The sequence below is a fragment of the Electrophorus electricus genome, chromosome 2 (assembly GCF_041902795.1).
Source record: "Electrophorus electricus isolate QZ-2024a chromosome 2, ASM4190279v1, whole genome shotgun sequence".
Classification (NCBI taxonomy): Eukaryota; Metazoa; Chordata; class Actinopteri; order Gymnotiformes; family Gymnotidae; genus Electrophorus; species Electrophorus electricus.
The window spans coordinates 2,530,001-2,551,254 of record NC_137498.1 but is presented as its reverse complement, the minus strand read 5'-3'; the positions used below and the strand labels follow the sequence as shown (position 1 = coordinate 2,551,254).

General features: G+C 42.4%; 1 protein-coding gene and 1 pseudogene across 5 annotated transcripts; both read right to left on the bottom strand.

Annotated features, from left to right (window-relative positions):
• Positions 1–510: 510 nt before the first annotated feature.
• On the bottom strand, positions 511–10,517 carry LOC113568962 (DLA class I histocompatibility antigen, A9/A9 alpha chain-like). 4 transcript variants are annotated; one of them, XM_081695361.1, is made up of 8 exons: positions 9,992–10,516; positions 9,054–9,124; positions 7,422–7,673; positions 5,419–5,694; positions 3,086–3,376; positions 2,841–2,960; positions 1,956–2,005; positions 511–1,733 (listed from the first exon to the last, which is right to left on the bottom strand). In XM_081695361.1, the coding sequence occupies exons 2-7, from the start codon at positions 9,058–9,060 to the stop codon at positions 1,998–2,000; spliced, it is 954 nt and encodes a 317-aa protein (XP_081551487.1). In that variant the 5' UTR covers positions 9,061–9,124; positions 9,992–10,516; the 3' UTR covers positions 511–1,733; positions 1,956–1,997. The 4 variants fall into 4 exon arrangements, with proteins under 4 accessions (XP_081551487.1, XP_035384933.1, XP_081551488.1 ...); XM_035529040.2 differs by lacking the exon at positions 9,054–9,124 and having other exon boundaries at positions 9,992–10,514; XM_081695362.1 differs by lacking the exons at positions 7,422–7,673; positions 9,054–9,124 and having other exon boundaries at positions 9,992–10,517.
• Positions 10,518–12,035: 1,518 nt separating this feature from the next.
• Positions 12,036–16,134, bottom strand: LOC118241839 (laminin subunit alpha-2-like; annotated as a pseudogene). Its single transcript, XR_014115755.1, has 7 exons — positions 16,127–16,134; positions 15,772–15,961; positions 15,099–15,257; positions 14,507–14,660; positions 13,475–13,605; positions 13,145–13,366; positions 12,036–12,694 (listed from the first exon to the last, which is right to left on the bottom strand). The product of XR_014115755.1 is annotated as a laminin subunit alpha-2-like (transcript).
• Positions 16,135–21,254: the final 5,120 nt, after the last annotated feature.

Sequence of the window (21,254 nt, the reverse complement as noted above, 5' to 3'; positions counted from 1 at the left end):
AGTATTACTATCAACATGGCAGCATTAGACACATTTTTGGAGGCACTGAACTAACGTCATTTCTGAGATGTGCTCCCCCTAAATTATCATTTCATTAGGGTGCCTTTAGGGAGGGGTTACATATATCTAATTTTATACTATATTTCACATTTTCTATACTATTTTTGTACTATATTTTTACTATTTTACCATATCATGTAAATGTTGTACTGGTGTATAATCTGAATTTCCTCTCTGGAGCATTAAGGCCATATTTCCCTTTGTGTTGGTCTGTGTTGGAGTATATGCGTATCCTTTAACTGCTAAAAAATACAGAATATAAAACACAGAAAGCAGACAGATTGTCAGGTGTTTTACTGATTTGTATGCGCCAATTTTGCTTCATTTATGTAAATAATGGTCGATTATTAGTACTTAAAGATACACTGTATCGATAGCTGTGCTCTGACCTGTAGCGCCAGCAAAGATAAAATGATGCAAATGTAGAAAAAGCCATTTCCACAATGTAAGAAACTTCTTTCTGCTCATTTAATGTACATTGAATTATACAGGGAAGTTTTACACTTGGAATATAAGATAAATCCATGTTTGATAAAAACAGGTTTTTACGATTCATGACAATTAATTATTTTACATCAGTCATGTAGCTGATGCCCAACACTCTCCTCTGTACAATAAAGAAAACCTTTTAGCCCCAAGAGGTCTGACTCAATCCAGCATGTACAGATAGATTTGCTAGTGATCAAAACAGAGAGAACTATTCTCCATATTTTAAACCCCCATATGTGTGAGCTCTTAAGTTTGTTACTGATAGCTTAACTAGAACGCTACATATGATTCACAATATGATCCACAATATGATCCACAATATGCTGCCACACATGCACGCACGCACGCACACACACACAAAAAAAAAAATTCAAGTGGTTCAGGTTGTGTCTGAAAACATCTTTACTGACTTAATTTCAATTGTGCACAAGAACGCTGATCTTTCTATATAACAGCAGTAATCTGTAGTTGACATTACACTCATGTATTGACAGCTATTTGAATATGTCAAATTACTGATAAATATGGTACAACTCTAATTTTACAGAAAACTTATCGTGACTTTACTTGTTTGTTGGACTGAGTCTTGTGTTCAGGTCACCGTCCACTTGTGCCTCGGCTGAGCCCACACTGTGTGATATTCAGGTTCCTCATGTAATTCCAAAGTTTTCTACGGTACCACAGTGACCCGGTTCATACTCTGAACTTTTTGTTGAGACCCAGAGGTTCTGCCATGAATCATTCTGTAATCTACCACAACGCTGATGTCTGTAATCTAGCCCAATGCTGACTTTTGTAATCTTTCCCAACGCTGATTTCTGTAATCTACCCCAATGCTGACGTCTGAACTCTGCCCTAACACTGTCTGTAATCTGCCCCAACAATGACTTCTGTAATCTGCCCCACTGCTGACTTCCGCAATCTGCCTCAACGTTGACTGCTTACTCATTTGGTACTAATTGTTGCTGGCCAAACAGAACTAATTGCAACTCTATCAATTATGAAAAGAACTAAACTTTATAACTTTATAATAAAAAATAATTACACTAGATAATCTAATTAAAAAAATCATAATATAACTAAACACATATCAACAAAAACACAATACCATATCCATCTTAGTACAAATCGATTGCTCTAGTTTGTAGTGGAAGCATCTGAAGATGTCTCACTCTGAACGTTTCCTGTAAAATACACAAGATGTTAAAATACAAGACCTGTGCTCACAACATCGTCTCTATATATGAGTGTTAAATGTTTTGCATAAGAGTAACCAGTTGACTATTGATTGGCATTTTATACTGAGCTCTAATTCAGTGATATCATAAGAGAGCCTACAGTATGTGTGGAACTACACAGTATTTCTAACAGAAATAATAACTGAGCTCTTGAATTAAACTACTTACTGCACACAGCAGTGGAAGTGTCCGGGGGAGATGTCTCTGCTCCTAATATGCTGAAAACAACAGGAAATACAACAGATAAGAATAAATAAAACAAAACAAATGGATTATCATTTGAACAAAACACACACAAACTCCATCCTCTGTGGTGAGTTTAGTGTAATCAGAACAGTACTCTGGCTGGATTTGTTTAGGTTTGTTCAGTCCTCTAAATACATCTCTCATCTTTCTATGTCTGCGTACAGCTGAGACACACCGTTCCTGTACAGTATGTGAGTGAGGGACAGACTAGTGGTCTTGGGATACAGAGTTTGGCCTGTTGGCCATCTGAGGGTAGATATGAGGTCTCCTAAAGCAATAGTTATTTTAGCAGTGGGTGTAAAAAAGGAGAAAAGTATGAAGAATACAGCTCTTAAATCTTTTCATCTTCATTTAGTAATGCCTCTAGTGTCACGGTAGGCCAGTCATCCAGCAGGAGGGACACACCCACCCATTCTCTCACTCACACACACACACCACGCACCTGCCACGGTCCCAATCACCTACATATTAGACTGAGCACACCTGTTCCTCATTCCCCCCTTTTGTTGTCTCTTATATAAGCCCACAGGTTCCTACCATCGGCGGCGCACGTTGCCTGCCAGTCTGCACAGAACCACATGCAGTATCTGGATCCTGCGCAAAGCCCTTTTATCACTCTGTTCTCTTTATTTTCTTACCGCAGACTTGCAGTTTGCTTATTCTGTGCCTAACGCTATTGTTATGGAGAATAAAGACTCTATTATCTCGCTCTCTCTGCGGTGCCACCATCACCTCTAGCATGTCACATTTAAGACAGAATTGGGATTCAACATGCAAAATGTAATGAAAGACAAAACTCCATCTCACCGTTGTGTTTCCTGCGGTATATGAGGAAAACAGTGACAGGAACAATCACACACACAACCACCAGCCCAAACACCATAACCACCACAGTCATGGTGGACGCGTCTACAGGGGGCCTGATTTCTGCCAACAGAGGAAAAGTGAGAATTAGTCTCTTACTAATTATTCCAAGGATCATCTGTGGGTTATTGATGGATGTATATTTAGACAGTATGTGTACAATAACATTGGTTGATGAGGGCTGATACCCATGCTGATGTCGATCTTGTTGTCCAGGCTGAGGTGCATGACCGTGCAGGTGTAGTTGTGTTTCTCTCGCGTCTCCTCTGCACTGACCTCCAGCCTCTTCCTCATCTGGAAGGTCCCGTCTCCGTTAGGCAGCACCTCCCCTCCAATCACGCGCTGCTCAGACACGGGATGGCCGTCTCTCAGCATGGTCAGGTTGATGTGACTCGGGTAGAAGCCAGTGGCCAGGCAGGTCAGCAAGGCCCCTCCAGAGTGTGTAGGAGCCTTCTGGAAGAGCCTGACACTGGGCTTTACTTCAGAGGAGGAGTTAAAGACAAGAAACACTACCAATTACAAACAGTTCAATGTCATCATTACCCAGTTACATCACAATCACGATTAATCCTGTGTCTGGTTTTCTATTAACATGGGGACATACACACTGACACACACACACACACACACACACACACACACACACACACCGTACCTTCCCCACTTCCAGTCACCTGATTATTGTACAAGAGCACCTGTGTACCTTGTATGGCTCTTTTGTGTTCTTCTCTCCACTATTAAGCACACATCTACTCCCCTCCAGTGCTCCACATTGCTTGGCTGTACAGCACCAAACATGACACTCTTCAGCTTCTCTACACTTCTCTACACTTCTCTACACTTCCAGGTCTGTGCTGCCAACATGTTCTTTCATGCCTTCAGCCATCTTGCCACTGTATTCTTTTGTTACCTTTAATCATAATAAGCAGCTGGCCTGCAAACAAGAGGTGGCGCCTAGTGATCACCTACGACCACCTCCTGGAAGAGAACCACCGCTCACTTTGAGGGAGGTCCCTCTAAGGCCATCTGCATCCTCCTGAGAGGTAGCAGCACCCTGAGGCAGCTGGGTGTATCTGAAAGAGTGCATCACCTGCCTCTGTGACGTTCTATGTGCCTGTCAAAGGATTGCATAAGAGATGCTCTTATTTTGTACATATGACCCTCACATATTCTGGTCACATAACCATATCATGCACTGGGCTCCCTCCTGCCATCAATGTTGCCTCCACCAGATGTCTGTAGAGCCTGTGAAGAGCTCAGAGGCCCATAACACCATCCCCATCCCTGCAACATAGCAGGACCTAGTGGAGGACTTTAGCTCCTCCAAGGCTGCTCAGCTGCCTATGACTATGCCATCAATCTGCAGTCCCTTCTATGTGCAGAGTTTAACAACTCTCCCAGGAGGAGGAGCAGGTCATGGAGCAGTACATAATGGAGGCTCTGGCTCAGGGTAACATCTGCCCCTCCACCTCACTTGCCTCAGTCACTGTCTTCTTTGTAAAAAAAGGAGGATTGTTGATTATTGGGGTCTTAATGCACTGCTAGTGAAGTACCCCTACCCACTAGTGAAGTACTCATACCCGTTAGTGATGTACCCCTACCCACTAGTGAAGTACCCATACCTACTAGTTAGGTACCCCTACCCCCCAGTGAAGTACCCATATGGATAGTTTATTTTACAGTTCCATTTGAGGATTCAGTGGATGGAGCATGCGAAAGGAACAAGGTGAAATGTGGAGACTGGGTAGCTGAGGTGAGAGAACGTAGATGGCAGGCGTATATACGTTTAGCAGAGATGAGTACTAGGGCTTCTGTAGCCAGGTCTGCCACATCTTTACTTGTAGAATTTGGTTTTAAGAAATTAGAATTAAACACATGATAAGATTTCAAGCATCCTGAGCCAAACCATTAGAGCTTTACACAGGGCCCAGCCCACTCACTTCATGCTAGAAATCACAACATCAGAAGCTTCTCACACAGGTCATCAGGTAGGTGTTCTGTCTGAACACTTCGGGTATATCAAATATGCCACAAATAATCAGACAGACGATGAATCCATGATACATTATCTGCTGCCATTTTCTAAGGTGTCCTCTTCTCATACAACAACAAGGAAAAAACTAATCCCAACATTCCGAGCACGGCACGAGCACAAGTATGGCATAACTGAAAGGTCAGCATAGATCACATAGATCTGTGTTTTGCTGAATTAAGCCCATGACATCTCCAGAAGGAGGTGAGGTCTGGTGTCCTAGACACACCCCCTCCAAGCTCCAAGATCTAAGCTCCCCCCACCCACCCCCACCCCCCCACCCAAGTTAATTAAAAAATAAATACATCTAATCTCTTTAATCAGAAGGTCTGGTCCAGTTAACAATAAACCAATCACCCGAACCAAAATAAACGCAGTTCTCTCAGCACTGTGATTGTGATGCCAAGTTTGAACTTTAACCGCAGCTTTAACTGACTCTGATGAAGTGAATCATCATATTCTCAGGTTAGCTGAAAATATTTGCTTTACCTTGCCTCATGATATGACTTCTCTTTATCTCCAGAACATTCTCTAGTAGTTGAAAGCAGAGAGGTGTGTAAACATTTGCATACATCCATTGAACATCATTTCTAGCAGTCCTGTCCCATGTATTTGGCCATTTTCCTTCAGACTGCAGAGTGCTGAGCTGTGTGTTGAAGTAGAGGTCTTCTTCATTAAAGCCTTCAAAAGCATCCCATGACCGCAGTGGTCCTCGGGAGTCATCAGACATCTCACAACCGGACTGTCTCTGCTGAATATGAACCCCTGTCAGAGTGTCAAAAAGGAGATTGATGTTGTTCGTGTTACTGGTAAATGTAGAAGTATTGTGAATTTGAGTTAATGGTTTTAATGTACAATGTTTTGTTATTGGTGATGATTTATTGGTGATGTTATTACTGAATTTGACTTAATGGTGATGAGATACTGATGATGGTTGTTTAATTGATGATGTTGAAATGCTAAGCACCAGGTAATAGAAAAGTGTCAAACTAAAGGGCACACTGGAAAAGCACCATCCGCTCACGCCGTTATCTCTAGTGCTCATTTCACACTTGAAGATTACCACAACTATGGGATGTGGAAAACCAGTCTCAGATGATGACAAAGGACTGCTGCTTTTCTCACAATATGGGCATGTAAAGAAACTAAAGAGGATGTTTAAGAGCCTGTGTGTATGGAAGTAAAAAGGGTAAGTGCAGTTACTTCAACCATTATAGCTGACATTAGCTAACATTTGCTAACCTTGCTAGCTAGCTAGGTTAGCAGCTAACTGACTGACGTTCTAAGCTCAGTGGCTCAAACCATACTAGACTAAAACTACTCCACGTAGTTGTATTACGGAGATTTATACATGATCTTATGATTCTGAATTCCAAGTAGATCATTTTTACAACAATAAGGATAAGTGAACATTTGCGTTTAGCTAGCTACTGTCATTAATATCTCAGTGTGAAGTTTCTAATGTTTGTTATTTAGCTAGCTAGCTACATTTCCCATTATGATCCAGCATCTTTACAAACACTTGTTGTTAACACTGAAGTGAGCCATGCAGAAGAGAAGATAATGATAATGCGTACATTTTAAGATAGACACATAAACTAGACACATATGAACATACCAAACACATATTACACCACTAAAGCCCACTTAGCTAGACACATATAACCTAGACACATGTAATTAACATACCAAACACATATTACACCACTAAAGCCCACTTAGCTAGACACATATAACCTAAACACACGATTAACCTACCAAACACACATTAGACCACTAAAGCACTAAAGCCCACTTAGCCAGTTAAGACATTGGTTATTAGCGATAGGGAGCACTGCTGACTAACCTAGTTAGGTTAATTAGCTAGATTCATGACAAGCCAGTAAAATGAGAAATATATCTAGTAGCTAGCTCCTTTTTTTCTTTTAGAATCAGTTTTCATGTAATGGCACACATAAAAGTTTTTACCAGTTCTGACTACTGGGTCAGGTTGTTCGTGCTCTCTGGGTCAGCTTCTTCCATCTCTGGCTCAAATCTAAATCATTACATTACTCTGTTATGATATACAGTCACCCCCACTGTCACTGCAGATTCATCAAATTCCAAAATATCTTTGGAATCTTAAGAACCAGCACTCGAAAATTCACAGTCCAAGGCAGTGTTGGGGTTTGTCCACGGTGTTGTTTACTGTTGTCCACCAATGTTGAGGTATTGGTGATGGTTGTTTTATTGGTGATGTTGAGGTATCAACTGAATTAGCTGCAACCTTTTTTGTTCCCTACTGCCATTTCGAACCCAAGGAGTAAATCAAAAAAACATTTCTGTCTGGTAATCTGCTGAAATCAGATCCTGACAAATCAGTGGAACACTGACTGCCCTCATATTTTCTGTTTATATTGGCAGCATTAACTTAAAAGCAGGCATCAAATTACTGCATGCACTGCTGCTGATCACATTACCCTACCTTTCAAAATGTATTTATATGCTCTTACCACGTGTAACGTTGAGTTGTTTTGCAGAATACAAGGCCCTGTATTTCATGCTTCTGTACTGATGATCAAATATTAATGTACTGCGCTGTACTGTTTCTTCACGGTCTGGTTTGTACTCTCTGTAGATTAACTTCTTTACATCTGAGTCGTAATAGAACAGCTGAACATCATCCAGCATCACCACTGAACTGAACTCTGGGAACGGTGTTTTTCCAACGATGAATGTGGAAAATACATACAGAGAATGCAGACCTGTGAAAAGAGGAACAGACACAAACCAAACACAGTTTGGTTTACCATTTAGTCGTTCAGCTACTTTACATAGACCTATGATCTGTGTAGTTAGAGAAACTGGCTTGAGCATTAGTGGTTACATTATGTGTGGTTACATTATGCTGAGAGATGACCCGGGAGAACCCATGAAAATGGGACCCTTGATGGGTATATTCAACTAGATACTGTTATTTTATCCATAAATCAAAACAGGCCTATTATATATTTTTACACACACACACACACACACACACACACACACACACACACACACACACACACACACACACACCATGCACATGCCCTGCTACCAAACGCTGGATTATTATCAATGAGCACCTATGGCTAGTTTGTTTCTTTTTCTCTGATTTAAGTAACAGATGGAACAGAGGAGTCAAGTTCTTGTATTTAAGGGCTTTATCATCCATTATAATTTCTACTTCATTCTGGGGGTGTTGAGATTTGGGAAGTCCATCTCTCCTGAGACGTTGGGGCACTATTATTAAGTCATATAATCACTACTATTATTAATTAACCTAATCTTATAATTAATATATTGCATGTATTTGATATTTTGCAGTTATCTTGGTGGTGTGTAGAGGGTTTTTTCCACAATGCTGGAAACTAAGGTTTTTCTGGTATTCAAAGTGTAAGTGAAAGGGGTGTGTTTGCATTTTATTTCCATTAAGATGAAAGTGCAAAGATCAGAAAGAGGGTGTCAGTGACATGGCTTTGTGACAAACAGAAGCTCAGATGGAACTAAGACTGATGAAATCCAAAACTGTGCAAAGCGTTCTCTTTTTCTTCACACCACTGATAAATTGCTAAACTAACAAGTACTAAAAAAAAAACCTAAAAATGTGCATGTTATTGATTTGCTTTCTGATAAGGATGAATTGATAAGTTGACTACAAATTAAAGATTTTCTACATTGTGTGAAGTTAACAACTGGGGTATCAGTTTAATTGAATTGCAAATATTATACATTATATAAATATTATATATTATATAAATATAAGAAGCTACGCCAAAACTTTCATAAAGCACTAGGCCTCTTTGTGTATCACGATAATGTATAGAACGCCATTACATAATGATGGTGTGTGTGTTTCTGCAAATGTGGGCAAGAATAAGAGAAGTGCTGTGGCTCTGTGTGAAGTGCAATGCCACCACAACCATACCACAGACCCGCTGAATGGACATGGCACTGATATAACATATGTTAATATGTTATATAACAATATAGTTATACCTAAACACTCGATGTTATATTTGTGTAATATTAGATACAATGGTGCTATATCTGTGTAAACGTGTTGTATCTATGTAATGTAATTATATTGGATGTTAGGTACTGACCGGCCATTCTTCAACTTTGAACTTTAACAGCTACTGAATGGACTGACTTGCTTTGCTGATTTCTTAATAGACTGAATGAAAATGGGGAGAAGACTCAGATCTTATTTTCCATCATTTCAACAGAATTTTTAAGATTTGAAAGTTTTCTTTAAGATTTTAGTGACTTATTGATCATTGTCATAGAGAGACAGTAGAAACATACAAAAAACAAAACAGCAATGAAGTAATTAAATTACAGCACCAAAACCCGTGATTAAAGGTTGCACAAAGTTACACTAATGAAATACAACTAGTCGTGTGCAGAAACTATGGGACATTTCTTAACCACAGTCACCCAAAATCATTTATGAATTCATGTAAAAATGTATACCTTATGCGTGGGGACACGAAAACACCTGTTCCACCACATCATACTAAATATTAACTATTAGAAATTTCATGAGTCAGAATAATTTTTAATAGATATAATCAAAGCGTACACATTCTTTATATCATGGAGATTCTAGACCGTTCAAAATTTAATTAAATGAGTTATTTCCATGCCATGAAATTCATACAGTAGTCTGACACCATCTTAACTGGCGATTTTCTTTTGTTACCCTGCGCATTTACAGCGCAGCTTCCTGCGTTATTTCGTTCTGTCCGTGAGGCTGCGGTAATGCCCTTTAATGCCCTTTAATGCCACTCCACGTTCATTCAGACCCTCCGGTTCTGTATTTCTGACAGCGACCTGAATTTCACGTTAAACGCCAAATTCAAATGTCACGCGTAGGCGGGTTTTTACGGCCGAATGTAAACAAGTCGCCCTGATAAGAGTCCGAAGTCTCCCAGAGCTCGACACAAACTTTGGGTAGCAGGTGGTTCACTGAAGGGATTTATTTAAACGGACAAACGGCGAGACGGTTGATTGAACATATTTGGGTAAATCGCGGTCTTACCTGAACTGCAGCCGTACGGGAAAGCTATCAGGCCTGTACAGCAGACGAATATGAGGCTCTTCATCTTGGGGTTCACTTTCAGTTTCGGTATGAACTTACTAATATTGGTCGTAACCAATGACGACCACCCAGCAAACGAAGGACGTCCCAGCTATCAGTCCCCGTTATCCGTCCCCGTTATGTGTCCCCACTATCTTTCCCCGTTATCCGTCCCCGTTATGTGTCCCCACTATCTTTCCCCGTTATCCGTCCCCGTTATGTGTCCCCACTATCTTTCCCCGTTATCCGTCCCCGTTATGTGTTCCCACTATCTTTCCCCGTTATCCGTCCCCGTTATGTGTCCCCACTATCTTTCCCCGTTATCCGTCCCCGTTATGTGTCCCCACTATCTTTCCCCGTTATCCGTCCCCGTTATCTGACCTCCGTGTCTCCGTGTAACTCTCGCTCGAGAACGTCCCTAATCCGCTGTCCACGTCCGCCACATGTCCTACTGTAGTCCCGGTGGGACGTCCGGTAACGTCCCGCTAAGGCAGGCCCCCGAACAGCGCATGCTCGCTCAAATTCGACGCGAGACCCAGCCCCTTCTCGGGAGCGCGCGTTTAGTTTAGTTATAATCTACGGCGACCGCAGCCACGAGACAAAGCTCACATTTCATTCAGCGCTGGTGGAAATCCATGATTTACGGAATACAACTAAATGTTGCGCTTATGATTTTTAATCGTTTATTTTTAGTTCAGTCAACACTGAGAGCATTTTATTACAGTATTTTATAACTGACGTGTAAATGCATTATACATGCATGAAACGTATGTCTGTATTGCTAGAATAAGCCTGTATGATTAATATAATTTTGAGCTAGGATCAGCAGAATGGCTACACTAGTTCATCTTAATTCTGGCTAAATGGTGTTACATCCATGATATTTATGGAAGAAACAGGCTTCCCCGCTTAAGTCTGGTCACATGTCTCCTGTTTTCATCCTACTTCAACCACTCCATGCTTGTTTCAACACTCAGTGAACGGCTCAGTGAAGGGCTGGACTTTGCTCTAAACTCTACACAGCTCACTTCCTCCTGCCGGGGCCTGTGAATGTTTTCAGGGGGAACACGGTGTACGTCATTTCTGCACTCATTTACATGTCAGTACAATCATTGTTAATTTCTCTTTTCACCTTTGCACTTTAAAAAAAGCTGCCCTTAACTCACTGTGAACACCAATACTAAGTACGGTAATAGTGCAGTAAGCTGTGTTATACTATTTCCTTATAATAGGTTTAAATGGGTAGAGGAAAAAAACTTGATTAAAAAGGACCACTTTTCTGTTGTATCACAGGTTCATCATTTCATCAATAGAGAGTACTTATGAGCAGTGAGAGGAAGTTTGTGGGAGGAGTTTGGTGTTCCCAGGGCGTTATTTTAGTACATTTAGTACAAACCACGTTAATTTCCATTTTACGGCATTTAGCTACTTACATTCATGACTGAGTACAACTTGAGTAATTGAGGGTTAAGGGTCTTGTTCAGGTGCCCAACAGTGGCAACCAGCTGGAGAAGGAAATATTATTTGCCAACTGCTAAACAATAACAGACCTCACAACTGCCATTTTTGTTTTGCTAACGATACCTTGGTGAGAAATGGGAGCGTCTTCAGGCATGTGACGTGATCACAGCGTTAAGACACTGGATGGGAGCCCGGATTGGGTTCATAAACACGTATCTGGTGTGACGTAACAGAGGAAACACTTACCCAGCTCCAGAATGGCAGACTGGTTGGTGTGCCATGATAATGGCATCGGGACTGGTTGGTGTGCCATGATAATGGTATCAGGGTTGGCAAACTTAAATGTTCTTCCTTAAATGTGTGTGATGTACTATTTGACCTTGGACATTCGCAGCTTTCAACACGTGTAAACGCCGTCTTATTTATTTAGTCATTTATTTTTAATTGGCTTGAGTTCATGGTGTCAAAGCCACAGGACTTTGTGTTTCAGATAAGCAAAAATGTCAGAATTAGTTTGTTAACCACCTAATGATCACAAAACGTCAAGGTTAAATAAACATTTTATTTTAGGGGTGCATTAAATGTGTGTAATTATTTAATTAATCTAATTGCAACCCAGGAATGGACGTATGTTTGAAACAGCGATGGAGGTATATGGTACCATCCGTGACTGGAGTCGGACCTAAAGGTGACAGAGTCTCTCCAACAGTCCGCTTACACACATCACTTCTTCCTGTTGCTGGTTAGCCCACTGAGCCAACAGAAGAGGAGGGCCATGCCACTTTTGTTGCTGTGGTGATGGATATCAGCGAGGACATTCAAAATGAATCTTTGGTAAGGGTCTTCATTTGATTCTTTTTTTCGATTCATAGTCATGTCACCAGAACATCACATATGATATTGAATTAACAAGATATGTGAGACTTTATATACGTGTGTGCGCCTATGTATGTGTATATGTCAATGTGTGTGTGAGTGTGTGTGTGTGTGTGTGTGTGTGTGTGTGTCTGTGTATGTGCACTGATGTGTGTGATGTGTGTGTGTGTAACTATACAGTGGGACAGGTGAGAGGCTGGACTCCTTTGAGGTCCAGTGCTTTGTTCAGCTGAACCTCCAGGACCTTTCCTGCTTTAGTGAGTTTCACGTTCCTCATACAGCCTTTAAACGAGGTGCTGATGGTCAGGCCAAACTACTTTAAGCCCTCTGTAACACACACACACACACACACACACACACACACACACACACAAACACACACACACACACACACACCAGAGAGAGAGAGAGAAAGCGACCGAATGTAAAGATCTTTTTTGCTGCACATTTATAGAGCGCATACACAAATCTCTCTATTTTCCCAGCATTTCAAACCTATTTTCTACCCTTTTCTACTGCATATATAGACAGAAAGCAGGTGTAATGGGGCAATAGAGCTCTTCCCATAACTCTCCCAGTTTCTCTTCATTTTCACTCATCTCTAAAGGTGGAGGTTTATCACACCTGGTGGAGGTAACCACACCTGGATGCTGCTGTCTGCAGGAGCATCACGGATAAAGTAACACCAAATCTTTCACATGACGGACCCAATTAAATGTAACCACGGCTGTCGTGTTTTACTACAGTATTACTATGGCAACGGTTTGACTGGCGCACCGAGGTATCCTCCCACATAGACAGGGTCATTGGTGTCGGCGGAGGCAGAGCGGGCATCTGGGCTCGCTGCCTCTGACTTCTTGCCATCGACGATCAGTTCCAGGCGGTGCTTCAGCTTGTGGGCGGTGACAGAATGCCACTGTTGTCACAAAGCCCCGCCTCCTCATCAGGTTGGTGGGCAGCTGAGACGCGGCCCACTCCGTTATCAGCATGGAACAGGAGCTGGAGGGAGAACACACACACACACACTTTAGGTTTTTCATTTTATAATTGTTGCCTTCAAGAAGGCAACCCCCTCCTCCACCCACCCTCTCTCTTCCTCCATCTCACCCTGCCGTTGTTCAGTTCGATGCCCACGCCATCCATCTTCTGACTGCTGATGGCCAGTAGAACTCCGCTGCTACTGCTTGTGCGGAACTCCAGATCTACTGACATGTCGTTACCTACTCTGTATGTGGCCACTGGACGGACACACACACACACACACACACACACACACATACATTGTCATTTATTCGTAGGTCTGTACATTTTGAGCATTCGGGATTTTAACCCTGAGATCTATTACAAGCAACCACAGAGACCACCTGTTTTAGCATGTGTAGAGCCCACCTGTTTATATGCGAGTAGAGCCCACCTGCTTTAGTGTGTGTAGAGCCCACCTGTTTTAGTGCGAGTAGAACCCACCTGCTTTAGTGTGTGTAGAGCCCACCTGTTTTAGTGTGAGTAGAGCCCACCTGTTTATATGCGAGTAGAGCCCACCTGTTTTAGTGTGTGTAGAGCCCACCTGTTTTAGTGCAAGTAGAGCCCACCTGTTTTAGTGTGTGTAGAGCCCACCTGCTTTAGTGTGAGTAGAGCCCACCTGTTTTAGTGTGTGTAGAGCCCACCTGTTTTAGTGTGTGTAGAGCCCACCTGTTTTAGTGTGAGTAGAGCTCGCCTGTTTTAGTGTATGTAGAGCCCACCTGTTTTAGTGCGAGTAGAGCCCACCTGTTTTAGTGTGAGTAGAGCCCACCTGCTTTAGTGTGAGTAGAGCCCACCTGTTTTAGTGTGTGTAGAGCCCACCTGTTTTAGTGTGAGTAGAGCTCACCTGTTTTAGTGTGTGTAGAGCCCACCTGTTTTAGTGCGAGTAGAGCCCACCTGTTTTAGTGTGAGTAGAGCCCACCTGCTTTAGTGCGAGTAGAGCCCACCTGTTTTAGTGCGAGTAGAGCCCACCTGTTTTATTGCGAGTAGAGCCCACCTGTTTTAGTGCGAGTAGAGCCCACCTGTTTTAGTGTGAGTAGAGCCCACCTGTTTTAGTGCGAGTAGAGCCCACCTGTTTTAGTGTGAGTAGAGCCCACCTGTTTTAGTGTGAGTAGAGCCCACCTGCTTTAGCGTATCCAGTGCCATCGAAGTAGGAGCCAGGCTCAGGGTTGGTGAAACACGACCCCACCCGGTAGCTTGAGACCGGGTTCTCCATGTCTACTGGCCCATTCCGCATCCGGAAGTTTCTGATACAGCCATCGATGCTGTACACCACCTACACACAGACACAGACACACACACACACACACACACACACACACACACACACACACACACACACACACACACACAGACAGTCAAAATACCGGGGAGTATTTGTCAGACCCACTGTGAATAAATTCAAAAGCCTTTACTGAATTCCCAGCCAGCCTTGTGTCAGACCTGTGACACTCAGCAGGGGGCGAGCTTTTCCTCAGAAGAGGCGTATTATTTATCGATGAAGAGCTCTTTGGCTCCCTCTGGTGACCAAAGACAGTTCAGCAGGTAGCCCAAACTGATTTAATGCATATTAGATTTATTGAAATTATATCTTGTTATATTTGGGTTAGACAGCTGTATTTTGACTGTATTTTTGAGTCTCTCTCCCTCTCTCTGTGTGCGCGTGTGTGCGTGTGCGTGCGTGTGTGTGTCGGTGTGTGTGTGTGTTTAGTACCGGTCCAATGCGTTTGGTGGTGTAGTTCAGTGGAAGTCCTCCAACATACAGCATCCCAACTACATCCAGGATATCGGCTTTCTTAGGACTGACAGTGTGTTTGGAGTACCGGCCGTCCACAGTCAGGATACCTTGCTGCTTATCCCGCCATACTCGTATCTATACACACACACACATACACACACACACACACACACACACACCACACACAGCAAAATGGTTGGAATTAGAGCAGAGGGTCGACACAAGCCAAACAAAGGGATGGATATGTATATTTACATCATTTATCTGACACTTTTATTCAAAGCAACTTACAATGACTAAACACAGGTTGAGGGTTAAGGGTCAGTTCAGTACCTTCACCATTGAGACACCATGTGCATCACGCAATAAAATGTTTAAATATAAAACAGATGAACAGTGATGTTTAAAACATATGAAAATATGAATTTAACCTCTAAAATTAATAAGAAAAACTTTTTTCATTTTTATCAATCATTACAATCTTATATATATATATATCTTATAGAAGATATAAGATATACATTTTTATATATTATATATTTATAAAGTTACTGGACTTTTACGGTTGGAATTGTATGAGAGCACGCATCATGTTGATGTCATGTCAACCAGCACGCGAGCGGTCGTCAGCGAGGGGGCGGGGCTCTACCTTGTGCCAGTGGGCATCGTTGATGATGCGCGGGATGCTGACGGACGTGTTTCCGCTGCCCAGGTCGAAGCTGAGGTGGGCCATGCCCTCTCTCACCTGAACCGTGGCAAAGTCGGCGTGGTTCACCCGCGCCATGTAGAACACCAAGCCTGAGTCTGCCTGGGTCTTCAGCTCGAACTCAACCAGCAGGCTGAGGGGAGGGACACACACACACACACACACACACGGACACACACACACACAGACACACACACACACACACACACACACACGGACACACACACACACACAGACACACACAGACACACACACGGACACACATGGACACACACACACACACACACACACACACTACTTGCACATACCTATGAGCTCAGTGGTTAAGGTACTTGATTTATAATCGCAAGGTTGCTGGTTCAAGCCCTGTTACTGCTAATTTGCCACTGTTGGGCCCCTGAGCAAGACCCTTAACTCTCAATCGCTCAAGTTGTACTCAGTCATAATTGTAAGTCGCTTTGGATAAAAGCATCAGCTTAAATGTTGTAAATGTAAATATTGCCAAACACTTGTAAATGTAAAGCTATGTTAAGGATATTATGTACTGTGTGTGTATTAGCTGACACATACACAGTATTGATAAGGAGGTTCCAGATGCAACCTTGGAACGCCACATTCGGTCGGTGCAGACTGGCCTCCATCTCCACTGGAACTCCACCCACAAACAACCTGTGGATGCTCATGGGCTGGTCGCTAGGAAACGCCTGCTCCAACCGGGGCTCCTCATCCACCTGCACTGAGAAAGACCTGAACACACACACACACACACACACACACACACACACACACACACACAATGATTACTATCAGTGACCCAAGAAAGGTACAGATGGGAGAAAAGATTGGCAGAGGAACAGAAATTGATGAAAAAGTCTAGAGAGAGGCAAGAAAGAGAGGACAGAGGGAGAGATGGAGCTAGGGGGGACTCACCCTCCACTGTGTCTCCGGACGCGTAGGGAATGCTCGCGGCCGTCGTGAAGGACGCCCTCGTCTGGCTTCCTGAGCGCTCGCCGGGGGTTCCTGCTCCCAGTAAACACCAACACCTCCAGGGAGCCCTTATTCAGCTGCACAGAGAGGTAAGGCTGGAGAGAGAGAGAGAAAGAGAGAGAGAGAGAGGGAGAGAGAGCTTAAAAATAGAACAAATGCGTGGTACACTCAGCTAAAATAGTTCTTGCTGGAACCTGAAGAGGCTCCTTCCTTCAGAAGCTCCTGCAGATCCTGCACGCACAGTTCTGTTACTGCACACACTTGAGAGCAGCGCAGCATAATCACACTGGTTTGCCTGTTTGTGCTTGTACTGGAACTGTCTCTCCAATATGGTTTAATGAGAGCTCGACGCACGGAGAGATGTCCCTCCTCTTGTCCTGAAGGTGTCAGTGTGATGCTCTCCAGCCAAGATCACATCAGCTCGGGAAGCATGTGCTGTCGTTACTGGCCCTGACTGTGCAGAGTTCAAAATGTCTGCGTATAGCAACCAATAAATAACAGCAGAATTCTTCAATTAAATTACAGCTATGCTCTAAATAACAAAGACCCAACCTTACATGTCTGACCACTCTCACACAAACGTTACACGTCTGACCACTCTCACACATGTTACACGTCTGACCACTCACACAGACTATATCAGTGATGGTGTAGATCACACATTACAGTAGTGATGGTATAGATTGCACACACTACATCAGTGATGGTGTAGATCACACACTACAGTAGTGATGGTGTAGATCACACACCCTACAGTAGTGATGGTGTAGATCACATATACTACAGTAGTGATGGTGTAGATCACACACACTACAGTAGTGATGGTGTAGATCACACATACTACAGTAGTGATGGTGTAGATCACACACACTACAGTAGTGATGGTGTAGATCACACATACTACATCAGTGATGGTGTAGATCACACACACTACAGTAGTGATGGTGTAGATCACACACACTACAGTGTTGATCTACACCATGTGTGTGATCTACACCATCACTACTGTAGTGTGTGTGATCTACACCACAGACAGAGGGAGAAATGGAGAGAGATGTGTCAGTTTTCTGGGGGTCTGGAAGTGAGTCCCGACACTGTGGTGGACAATCACTCTCCTTCATGTCCCGCGAGACAAACACTCAAACCGCCTTCTGGGGTCATTAACGTCCACCTGTTCTCAGCACCTTCCCCGTTTCTCCGTGTATGTCTCTCCATTTGTCTCTTTCTCTCTCTTTCTCTCTCTGTCTGGGTGCCCCTGTGTGTGTTTGTGTGTGTGTCTCTTTCTCAATCTCGTATACAGGTCAGCGTAGTTAAACAAGACGGCTAAATAAAGCAACACGTTTCTCAGGGCAAAAGTGTCTGTCTGCTTCTCTCCCAGAGCCTTAAAACATCTCACCGATGAACTTCATCACTCTCACATTCTCGTCTGATTCCAGTGTCTGACTGTCACATTCACATTCTCGTCTGACTCCCGTGTCTGACTGTCACACTCACATTCTCATCTAATTCCAATGTCTCACTGTCACCCACAGTTTCTCAGTTCTTGGTTTATGCTGGCCAGTGTAAATAAATCAGATTATGATACTTAGTGTGGCATAATCCATGTTTCTGGAGTGTGTTTTGGGGTGCATGTTTCTGGAGTGTGTGTTTTGGGGTGCATGTTTCTGGAATGTGTGTTTCTGCAGTGCTTTTATGGAGTGTGTTTTGGGGTGCATGTTTCTTGAGTGTGTGTTTCTGGAGTGTTTTGAGGATCCTCTCACCTCGCCCGTCTGCCTGCATCTCTGACGAGAGGTCTGGGCCGTGTTCTGGTTCGGGGGGATCCAGGTCAGTGTGGTGACCCCCCCCCTCGGCCGAACAGGATGGTCCCGCTGTCTGTCCTGGTGCTGAAGGACAGGGTGATCTCAGAGCCCACATCAAACTGCACAGGACTCAACTCCACATAGCCCGGCCTGGAGAAACTCACAGTGTGCAGATTCTGAACAGGAGAGAGGGGGGGGGGGGGGAGTGGGAGAGGGAGACAGAGGAAGAGAGAGACAGAAAGCGGGAGGGAGAAGGAGAGAGAGAGGGAGAGAGAATAAATATCACTATATAGGTTAGTCGTTAAACCATCTTAATTTGTATATTTATATACATTAATTGTACCTGTTTGTACATATAATATCAACATAGTCATACATGTATGACTATGTATGTGACAAATAAACCGAACTTGAACTTGAACATAATCCTTCACTTTTACAGGTTTCTTTTACTTTAAATCTATTTGTATTTGTATTTTTTTTCATACTTTATTTAAAGAATGAAATCCTTATCTATCTCTCAATGGAACATTCACAGCATAAAATCATCCCTGTTTGGGTATAAAAGTATAAACACTGAATTCACAAATAACACAAAAGATAAATTATACATTATAATTATCAAGGAAACCTAGTGTAAATCTGATTGGGTGACTCATTGTCCTGTAAACTACAAGGAAATCATCCTCCCCGCTGTTAAGCACCCTGATGTTAAAAGAGGGAGAGATTCAGGTGGAATCATTATCTGGTAGAAATCAGAATTGTCTAAATTCATAATTACTCTGAAATGATAAAAATCACACATTTGGCTTAAAGTCAACAAATAAATTATAAACACTCCAAAAGAAATATTCCTTTGTACAATCTCCAGTCCTCCCAGTGATGCCCTTATTATAGTGAAGACATCTGTCCCAGTCTCCTTGATCAGATCAGTGGCTTCCAGGCCCAGAGAAGTGGCACTAATTGAGGAGTCCATAAATGCAAATAGTTTTTGGAAACACTGGAACACTCTTAATAAATGTAAATCAGAAGAATTGGCCATTCAAAACAGTGGCACATGGATAAGACATTTTAAATCACTCTACAATCAATTACCCAACAATACAAGACCTGAACAAAAGCATATAACTGAAAAATTAAATATATTAGAACTACCAATAAAAGACTTCCAGAATCACTGGGACTTGCTCATTACTGAACAGGAATTTAGGAATAAAATTTCTACTCTTAAACCAAAAAAGCATTTCATTTAAATGAAATGATTAAACATACATGTTAAAAAATCCAGTTGGTAATCCTCAACCTCTTCAACATGATTCTGAGTGCCGGTTACTTCCCTGACATCTGGAGTCAAGGTCTTGTCGTTCCTAAATCCCCAGTCAGCTAGTTGTGAAGTTAAACATTCAAATATAAAATGAAGATGCAGACTTCCGAATTAGTTAAAGAGAATAGCTGGTCCATCTTTTATTGTAAGTTCACATTAACAAGCATTATTGAGGCATTCTCTGGAGAATGTCTAACAACCAAAGAAAGGACCCACATTTTTATACATTGGTCAGAATTGATTATGTATTCACCCAACCATTTTACATACTAGTGTAATGCATCCGGCTGCATTACATCCAAACCATACGTTAGTCAACGTATGCAAACTGACATTCAACACCCAGTTGTAACCTGCTACCAGCACATGCTAAGGGAAGACTTCTCTTGACCTTGACTTAAAGAAGATTGTTTTTCTGTACCATCCTGACCCTGCTGGAGAGGTCATATATCTTATACTGGGATCCACCATAGCCTACCCAGGATCCTTTGCAGAAGCCTGCAGAGACCTCTACAGAGGCCCTGTATGTAAATCATTCTGAAAGGACAATATGTCTTATATTAATATGTCTAATGCAATGTTAAGACTTTTGCCTGTTAACACTCACTGATGAATAGTGATCTAAAAATTCACTGAAAATATCAACAAATTTTCAAAAAGCAGGATATGATAAACTGAAATCATAATCCAAGCAACAAACTCAATATATTTTTTACATAAAGCAAAACACATCTAAAAGGAGCGCTGGTGGCTGTCGAATGAGGTACAGGTGTCTATTATGTGAAGATTTAAACTTGTTAATGCACTTTGGACTTAAACACAACCTATACTAATAATTATATTTTCACTCAACTGTCTTGATTGCCAGAGTACACGTGACCCCTGCCATTTTGAACATATGGGAAGAGGACTTCTTTAAAATCAATTATGACTGATGTCAGCCACATTAGCCCACTATGACTGAATGCTCAAAAGTAGAAAATCAATAAACAGCAACTGTTTTCCATGTTTGAAAAAGCCAAATTCAAAGTCAAATGTATTTATACAGATCTTTTTTCAACAGCTGTTGTCAAAAACAGATTTACACATGTCTGAGTCAAAGCCCCCAGTGATCAAGCCAAGGAAGCAAGGAAGAACTCCATAGACCATGAGGAAGAAACCCTGAGAGGAACCAAGACTCAAAGGGGGCCTGTCCTCCTCTGGCCGACCCCAAACACAAAAATTAAATGACGAGTCAGGTTTTAAAGAGAGACCCTCAGATACAAACTCTCAGACTCAGTGTCAGTGAACATTACCTTAACATTGCTAACAAAATG